At 38.4% G+C, this 10,143-nt stretch overlaps 1 protein-coding gene across 1 annotated transcript; it reads left to right on the forward strand.

Annotated features, from left to right (window-relative positions):
- The first annotated feature begins 8,859 nt into the window (after positions 1-8,859).
- Positions 8,860-9,348, forward strand: LOC127078461 (uncharacterized). Its single transcript, XM_051018916.1, has one exon. It carries the CDS (start codon positions 8,860-8,862, stop codon positions 9,346-9,348), a length of 489 nt encoding a protein of 162 aa, XP_050874873.1.
- The last annotated feature ends 795 nt before the right edge of the window (positions 9,349-10,143 follow it).

The raw sequence follows: 10,143 nt of genomic DNA on the forward strand, positions 1-10,143 counted from the left end.
AGAAGAACTCAAAAGTACACTTTCAAGAGTCCTAAGCTAGAAGATCTAAGAGAACTAGGGGATTTGGTTGCTAATCCACTAGGTTTCAAGGATATGAATGAGAGACTTCTGTCAATATTGAAGACCAACATAATAGATGGAATTCTTGCTACACTAGTCCAATTCTATGATCCATTGTATCATTGCTTCACCTTTCCATATTACTAGCTTATGCCTACACTAGAGGAGTATTCCTATTTGCTTGGATTACCTGTTTCTGATCAGATCCCATTTTCTGGATTGAAGGATATTCCTAAGGATAAAGTTATTTCTGAATCTAATCATTTGAAGATTCGTGAGATTAAAGCTCATATGACCACCAAGGAAGGTATTCTTGGGTTGCCATCTAAGTTTCTGATGGATAAAGCTCGTCATTTTGCTAGTATGAAGAGTATGAATGCTTTCTAGGCTATTCTTGCCTTGCTCATTTATGGATTGTTCCTCTTTCCTAATATTGACAACTTTGTTGACATTAATGCTATTAAGATATTCTTGATTGGAAATCCAGTTCCTACTCTACTTGCAGATACCTACCATTTCATTCATCTCAGAAACTCTTATAGTGGGGGGATGATTATATGGTGTGTGCCTTTGCTTTACATGTGGCTTGTTCCTCACTTGCCTCAGTCTACTGCTTTTTGGGATCTTAAGGGTGGTATTTTATGGTCCCAGAAGATTGTGTCTCTCACATTCTGATATTGAGTTGTATAGTCATACTTACGATGAAGTGAAGATCATTGATAGTTGTGGAAAGTTTCCTAATGTGCCTCTTCTCGTACAAAAGGAGGTATCAGCTGCAACCCAATTTTGGATCGTCGTTAGCTTGGATATCCTATGAAAGATAAACCAAGAAATATCCTCTTGGAAGGCCTCTTCTTTAAAGAAGGTGAAGATAACAAAGCACTTAAGGAGAAGATTGTGCATGCCTGGCGTCATGTCCATAAAAAAGGGTGAGAAGTTCAGAGAAGCCAAACTGTGTTTCTTTGGAGCCTTATATTAATTGGGTACAAGCTAGGGCTATCAAGTTGAAGATGCCTTATCCTCACCATAAGCCTTTGCCTATAGATGCTAGAGATCCTACTGTGATTTTCATGACTGATACGGAGAAACTTCGGATTGCTTTGACCAAGGTGCAACAAGAAAGGGACGCGTAGAAGAACAAATACCAGTTTGTCAAAAATGAGAATGAAGAAATCCAAAAGCATTTGAAGAAGAATAATTAAGAGGAGCTTGCCAGCAAGAAGAGAAAGGTGCAAGAGGATTTATTTTCCTGTAGCATTCAGCCAGATACTCCTCCTGCGTCAGTTGCTTGGAAGTTGATTGCTGACAAGCTCGTGATTGAGAAGACTCAAATGGAAGGCCAGATCAAAGAGATTAACATGAAGCTACAAGGAAGGATTGGATCTTCTTCTCATGTGATACCCTAAGACTCTTAGATTCTAGCTTTTATTATTTTCTATTTTGTTTAGAACTTTTGAAAGTTAAAACTTCTGATTTGTATTATTTCCACTTATTAATGTAATAAGGTTCTTTGAAAACTTCTGATTTGTATTATTTCCCTTTATAATGTTTGCAGTAATTATTAAAAGTTCTTTGAAAAAAAATTCATTTGCATTAGCATATCATGCATCATGCAAGCATTCCAGAAAACTCATTCGTGTCTTTTGTCTCCGTTAGTCAAACTGTATCATCTGTACAACACTTGAGCGGGTCGAAAAAGAAGGATGGATCAACTCGAGCAAGAAAATCGGGAGCTCTAGAAAGAAGTGAACACTCTAAAAGAAAGCTTGGAAAGACTCTCCGACATGATGCAAACGTTGGTGGCTGCTCAGAGTCAACCATCACCTAATTCTAAAGAGACTATTCAAAGAACCGTGATCTCCGAGATTGTGTCTACACCTGTTTCTATGGCACCCCTCAGTGCTCCTCAGTACCACATGCCGTCCGTTTTTCCTTGGGGCATGCCTTCTAATTATATGCCATAAGGGTATCGTCCACAGGCTACCAAAGCTCCAGTTGTTACCACCGTGATGACTGTGCCACATCCCGTGGTACACACTACTCCTTATAATGAAGAACCTATCTTCCACACTGCTCCAACTGAAGGTGTTGGAATGGATGATAGAACGAACGTGTTTCTAGATCAATTCTTGGAAATGCGAAAGGAAATCAAAGCCCTCAGAGGAAAAGACTTATATGGAAAGAATGCTTCTGATCTTTGCTTAGTTACCAATGTTAAGATTTCACACAAGTTCAAGGTGTCAGACTTTGAGAAGTACAAAGGTAAATCTTTACCTCAAAGTTATCTGGTAATGTATGCTCGCAAGATATCGACCCAGACAGATAATGATCAATTGTTAATCCATTAATTTCAAGATAGCTTAACTGATGCCTCCCTCAAGTGGTACATCAGTTTGGACAATGCACAAATCCGTACTTTCAATGACCTTCGAGAAGCTTTTATCAGACAATATAAATATAATATAGACATGGCACCGGACAACGACCAACTCCGAGCTATGTCTCAGAAGGACAATGAGAGTTTTAAGGAGTATGCTCAGAGATGGCGTGAGGTAGCCGCCCAGATCTGTCCTCCACTTGAGGAAAAAGAGATGACAAAGATTTTCTTAAAGACTTTGAGTTCGTTTTACTATGAGTGTATGATCGCAAGCACAATAAATAACTTCACTAAAATGGTGAACATGGGGATGCGACTCGAAGAGGCAGTCTATGATGGACGTTTAACTAAAGAAGTAGGTTCTTCCAATAATGTTAAGAAGTTTGGAAGTGGGTTCAATAAGAAGGTACCAACCACAACATGTCGCATTCGTTTCTCCAATCATCAATCCACCAGTGGTAGCTCTAGCCTATCAACCATAATTTCATCAACAACCTACTCTACAATCTACTCAACAACATCAACAACCTCAACAATAGGCTCGCCCACAGTTCAACAACAATAATCATGTCCAAAGAACACCCCATTTTGATCCTATTCCAATGTCATATGCAGAGTTGTTCCCGTCTTTGTTAGCCAAAAATCACATTCAGACTCGATCTCCACCCGTTGTCCCCAAAGAAATCCCCTATTGGTACAAAGCTGATCATTTTTTGCGTACCATCAAGGAGCTCCTGGTCACAGTATAGAGAATTTTTATGGCTTAAAATCTGATGTTTAAAGACTGATTAAAGGTGGCATTTTGTCCTTCAAATATGTTAATCCGAATGTGCAGGCTAATCCTTTACCTCATCATGGGGGAGCTTTAGTAAACATGGTGCATGGTTGTCCAGGAAAATTTGCAGTCTTCGAGGTTAGGTTTATCAGAGAATCCTTAGTCAGAATGCATGCTAGTTTGACAAGGCTTGCCTTCGTTGATCATGAACACAATTACACTGCTTACAGAATTTGCTCCGTAAATCCGCGTGTGTGTCCTCTTGTATGCCAAGATATTAAGAAGTTGTTGGATCAAAGGAGTATAACGATCACCTATGATAGGAACCATGATGATGATGAAGTTAATGTTATAGTACCTCAGTTCAATGTTCCCAAGCCTGTGGAGATCATTTACGACAATCGAAAGACTTCTGCTTCTCCTTTGGTTATCAGTTTGCCCGGTCCAACTCCTTATAATTCTGAAAAGGCTATACCATACAAGTATAACGCCACCATGATTGAAGATGGAATGGAGGTTCATTTTCCTTCCGTTGTTAATATTACTGATGTGAGTAGAGTCACAAGAAGTGGGCGTGTGTTTGCCTTTACACCTCCCAGAAGAACTGAAGATGTCATTGTAGGGAAAACTCAGGTTGAGATTCCAGTTGAGCAGGTTAGTCAATCTAGTGGTACAAATCAGAAGGTGGATAGTGATGAGGTGCTGAAATTGATAAAGAAAAACGAGTATAACATGGTGGAGCAACTGTTGCACACACCACTAAAGATATCCATGATGTCCTTGTTAATGAGCTATGAGGCTCACCGAGAAGATTTGCAAAAGGTTTTAGAATAAACATATATATCTCATGACGTGATTGTGGGTCAATTTGACGGTATTGTAGCTAACATAACTGCCTATAAAAATCTGATTTTTTATAATGAAGAGCTCCTTGAAGAGGGTAGAAATCACAATATGGCGCTACATATTTCAATGAACTGTGTGAGTCACGCTCTTTCTAGTGTGCTGGTAGATATTGGATCATCACTAAATGTGATGCCTAAATCAACACTTTCCAGATTATCTTTTCAAGGCACTCCAATGAGGGGGTAGTGGGGTTATTGTGAAGGCTTTCGATGGTTCCCGCAAAACTGTTATTGGAGAGGTAGACTTGCCTATGACTATTGGTCCTCACAATTTTCAGATCACGTTACAGTTTATGGACATTGAAGCAGCATAAAATTGTTTATTAGGTCGCCAGTGGTTCCATGAGGCAGGGGTTGTCACCTCTACTCGTCATCAGAAGCTCAAATTTGTAAAGAATGGGAATTTGGTGACGATATATGGAGAACATTCTTTGATTGTGAGCCACGTTTAATCATTCTCTTATGTTGAACCTGAAGATGCTATTAGAACCCAGTTCCAAGCCTTATCTATTCCTGATTAAGATATTAAGAGAAGTAGACCATCCATTTGTTCTCTTAAAGATGCACAGAAGGTGGTCAAGACTGGTGCAATTGATGGTTGGGGGGAGGTCATGATTTTTCCAGAGAACAAGTCCCGGGAAGGTCTTGGTTTTTCTTCCTCGTCTGCAAAGGTTATCAAAAAGGATGCAGTCATACGCCTTATTCAAGAAGTGTTTTGCAACGGAGGTTTCATTCATTCCACTCTGCCTGAAGTCAGTGTTATTATAGAATATGATCCTGAAAAGGATTCACCAGACCTTGTTGTGCATGGAGTGGTTTGTCAAAACTGGACTGTTGTTGATGTCCCATCCATTATTCACATTTCTAAGTAATGTTTTGTTATCCTGTCCTTTCGCACTGCCCAAGGCAAAAGATTATTTTGTAGGGCTTTCGTTTTAAAAAAATGTTTCCTTTTGCTCTTCCCAAGGCAAAAGAGTTGTGTTAGGATTTTGTTTCAAGATTTGACAATCATTAATAAAAGTGTCACCTTTTCCTTTCCATGTTATTTGTTTTTACTTTTTACTTTTTCCAGAAAATGGTAATTCTAAAACAAAAAATATAATAATCACTTGCAACATTTGCACACACTTCCACTTATATATGTTTCTAGATTCAAGCATAATCACATGAGGATATAAATTCATGAAACATCCATTAAAAACCATGACCCTATGCCCTCTTCCAACTTTGAATTCCCGGTATTTGAAGCTAAAGAGGAAAGTGTTAAAGAGATTCCTGATGAGATCTCCCGGTTACTCGAGTAGGAGGAAGAAACCATTCAGCCATACAAGGAATCAGTGGAGGTAATCAACTTGGGTTCAGAAGAAGATAAAAAAGAGGTGAAGATTGGAGCTTTGCTTATTCCAGCGGTTAAAGAGAGAATGATAGAGCTTCTCAGAGAGTACATGGACGTGTTTTCTTGGTCCTACTAAGACATGCTAGGGTTGGTGATCGGTCACCATTTTTACTACATTTTCATCACTTATTCGACAAGAAGCCAATGATTCTAGAATACTTTGTTTGTATTATGTTACCTTTCAAGTTAGTTTTTATTTCTGTAAGTAAATTAAACGTTTTATCAATTTTTAGTTTTATTTCGTGTTTCCTGGATTTTATGATTTGGTTGTTTGTTTTGATCCTCTTCAGGTCCAAGTGGAAGACCCAAGTGACTCAGTGCAAGAAATTCGAGAACTCCGGCGTGTTAGGAAGGAAATTACTAAGTTACAGGAAGCCTGACACGGCCACTCGTGTCACCTGACACGGGCCGTGTCAGGTTGAAGGCCTAAACAAGCTGCAAGAGAAGGAAGACATGGGCGTGACACGATCACCCGTGTCAGCCCACATGAGATGGAAGCAGAAGATGATGGCCAAGGCAGTGGCGTGACACGGGCCGTGTCTACCCAAGCGCTAATTATTTCAGTTTTTGGAGTTTTTATCAAGACTTGAGCAGCAAACGCGTTCTAGGGATTTCCAACCAATGCTAAGGGATTTTCACTATTTAGAAGAGTTTCTACGAGGAAAGAGGGAACTTTTTGGCGAGGTGAAAAATAGAGCACGGAGAATTGTCATATGATCGAGAATTGGAGAGATCAAGGAATTCGGAGAGCAGAAGGTTTTCATGAGCAGAAGCAATTGAAGATCCAAGTCATCCAATTACTTGTAATAACTAATTTTTATCTTGAATCTGTTTTGAACAATATGAGTAGCTAAACCCCCCAATGTTAGGGGGATGTCCTTAATTTATATCTGTGATGACTTTGAGTTCTTGATTGCATTGACAATATTATTTTTCATAATTACGGTAATCTTTTGATGTGCGTAAAGCTTTCTCTTTCTGAATAATTGAGATTGATGTATGATTATCGATTAGGCTTAATCGCCATTGATGAGGTTTTTATGAGATTACTCTACAGTAGATATCACCTAGGACTAGGGATACCCTGTATGAACTAGATGATTCTTGATATAATAAGGCTTAATTTCACCGGTAATTTTCTATGGACATAGAGATTAGAGTTGAATGAGTAAAGGTTTTCTCCCCAATGCCTTGGGAGAAAAAACCCTTGAGAACTAGTAGTAATTAATTGATATATATATTGATGCAATAGTGACTCAGAGTTGTTACAGGGACAAATTATACACCTTCCATGGCATGTTCCTTTTTTCCTGAAACCATTGTTTTACAATATTATTTATTTTATTTGCCCTTATTTTTATAAGTTTGAATCTAAAACCCCAACACTATTTTTTGTTTAATTGAACAATTATTTGAACTCGATATTAACATGCAGTCCTTGAGATCGACATTCGGGGAAGTTCCCCTTTTATTACTACGAAAGGCAAAATAGTACACTTGCTATTTTTCTGATCAAGTTTTTGGCGTCGTTGCTAGGGAATGCTAAAATATAGAGTTTAATTTTAGTTCAATTAAAACTTTGTTGCTCTGCAATAATTTTTTTTGTCATTTATATAATTTCATTCACTAATCTATCTAATCTGTTTAGGCGAGGGGATCCCTCAGCTGAATTTCTTTTTGACGCAGAAATTGAGAGAACCCTTCACCAGAGACTCAGAAACGCTAGATTGGCTAGATTGAATTCCGAAGAAGAAGTTCCCTCAGATTCAGATTCAGAAACATAAACTATGGTGGAAGTTCGTCCAATTCCACCTCCACCTCTCGAAAGACTCCTTGGTGATTATGGAGGTGCAAATGCACCGGGTGGTAGATTAACAACTGTCAACCAACCAATGAATGTGACTAATTTTCAACTGTATCCTTGCACAATCAATCAATTTGAAAGAAAACCTTTCATCGGAAAGGTAAATGAAGATGCAAACAAGCACTTGCAAAGATTTCTAACCATGAGTACTACTTTGAAAATTGATGGTCATACTGATGAAGCAAAGAAGTTAAGAATGTTCCCGTTCACTTTAGCTGAAGAGGCGGAATAATGGTTCTACTCTCTCCCAGCCGACAATATTACATCATGGAAAGAGATGGAAACGACTTTCTTAAATGGGTATTTTCCAGCATCTGTATTTCTGAGAAAAAGGTATGAAATCTTAAACTTCAAACATAAGGAGGGTGAGTCTTTGGGAGATGCCTACAGAAGATTCAAAAGGGCTTGACCAACTCATAATATGGATCAGACTAAATAGATGCAGATGTTTGTTAGTAGGCTAAAAATAAAGACAAAACAGTTGATTGATATAGCAGCCAGTGGCTCAACAAAAATTTCTCAACAACTACCAGAATTAAAAAGATCATTGAAGCGGTAGATGCAAATGAGCATCTAGAGTTGTATGATAGGTGTACGAGCAAACCTGAGGGAGTTATTGATCTAAATTTGGAAACTAATAAAATCCGTTTGGAAGATACAGTAGCTGTTGAAGTGGAAAAGAAGTTGAAAGCTATGAATATAGGTACTCAACAGGTAGCTCAAGTTCAACGTGCTCAAACCATCACTTGTGAAATTTGTAATGGACCTCACCACATGGTTTTTTTCTTTGCAACCCCTCAACAAATTGAAGAGATAAATTTTTTGAAGCAGAATAATCCCTACTCCAACACTTACAATCCAGGTTGGAAGAATCATCCAAACTTCTCCTAGAAAGATCAGAGAGGGAATGTTCCACAACAGGGTCAAGGTCAATATCAGACTCAATATCAACAACAGTAGCAACAACAAGCTCCAAATAAAGTAGACTGAGAGATTGCCATTGAAAAAATGGCCGCTCTTAGTATTCAGTTCCAAGAAGAGACTAAAAACAATCAGAAAAGTACCACCGCCTCTATAAAAAATCTTGAAGTTCAGATGGGTCAGATAGCACAACAGTTGGCCTCAAATTCTCAAGCTCCAGGTACCTTGCCTAGTGGTATAGTGACAAATCCTCGTGAGCATAATAATGTTAACACTGTGGTGACCAGAAGTGGTAAGTCTACAGAGAAACCGGAAGAAAACATTACAGAAGAAGATGGGTTGTTGGAAGTCGATTTAGAAATCAAAGAAACAAAGAAAATAGAGGAGGATGTTGTGATAATGCCTATAAAGGAGACAGAAAAAGCTGTCAAGCCAATAATCAAACTTCCTTATTCTACAAGACAAAAGAAGAAAGACCAACATGAGAAGAATTTTGAGAAGTTTTATGAGATGTTTAAGAAACTTGAGATAAACATTCCATTTTCTGAAGCTATGGAGTAGATGCCAATATATGGAAAATTCATGAAAAACATCATCTCCAAAAAGAGTTCCACAAATATAGACCCAATCATCCTTACTAAAACTTGCAGTGCTATTCTCCAAGGTATGGAAATTCTTATGAAAAAGAAAGATAGAGGTTCTGTTACTATTCCTTGCACTATTGGTGATAAAAAATTCAAGAAGGCTTTGATTGATTTGGAAGCTAGTGTGAGTTTGATGCCGCTGTCCATTTATAAAAAATTGGGTCTTGGCACCGTTCAAGACACTAGGATGACTCTTCAGTTTGTTGATCGCTCAGTTAGGCAACCTTATGGAATTATGGAAGATATTCTGGTAAAGATAGATAAATTTGTGCTTCTGGTTAACTTTGTCATTCTTGAGATGCCTGAAGCTGAAGAGGTCCCTCTCATATTGGGGCAAACCTTTTTTAGAAACAGGACGGTGTATGATAGACATAGAGGAAGGAACAATGACCCTCAAGGTCTATGATGAAGAATTGAAAATTGATGTTCAGAACACTATGTAATACAAAGACGATGTTGGCACAAGTCACACTATAGAGGTAATAGATTAAGTGGTTGTTCAAGGAATTGAAATGAAAACACCTCAGTTACCTTTAGAACGTGTTTTAAGTTTGTGAATTTTTGAAAGTGATGAAGATGAGAGAGAGTCAGAAGTGCTAGCCATGATGGAAGCACAACCTCAGTGGATCAAATATAAACCACACTGGTGGGAAGATTTAAGACCACCCCAATCATCAGAAAATACCCAAGAGCCTAAAAAGGGAACAAATTTGAAACAACTACCCGAGAATCTGACGTATGTGTTTCTTGATGCTGAAAAGAAGTGCCCTGCCATTATCAATTTCGGTCTAAATTTTTTTCAAGAAGAAGAACTCATCCAAGTACTCAAGAAATACAAAAGTGCTATTGGATGGGCAATTGAGGATTTGAAAGGTATTAGCCTGATAGTTTGCATGCACAAGATTTTGATAGAAGATGATCATAAGTCGGTGGTCAACCACAACGAAGACTTAATCTAGCTATGAAAGAAGTGGTGTGCAAATAGGTGGTGAAGTTGTTGGATACGAGGCTGATTTACCCCATATCCGATAGCTCATGGGTTAGTCCAATACATGTGGTACCGAAAAAGGGGGGAACTACTGTGATAAAAAATGAGAAAAATGAGTTGATTCTAACGAGAACTGTTACATGCTGGAGAGTGTGCATTGATTACAGAAGGTTGAATATTGCAACAAGAAAGGACCACTTCCCTTTACCATTC

This window comes from Lathyrus oleraceus, chromosome 5 (assembly GCF_024323335.1).
Source record: "Lathyrus oleraceus cultivar Zhongwan6 chromosome 5, CAAS_Psat_ZW6_1.0, whole genome shotgun sequence".
Taxonomy (NCBI): domain Eukaryota; kingdom Viridiplantae; phylum Streptophyta; class Magnoliopsida; order Fabales; family Fabaceae; genus Lathyrus; species Lathyrus oleraceus.

Excerpts from the sequence above, each read along its gene's own strand:
- LOC127078461 (XM_051018916.1), top strand. The coding sequence starts at position 8,860 with ATGCCAATATATGGAAAATTCATGAAAAACATCATCTCCAAAAAGAGT.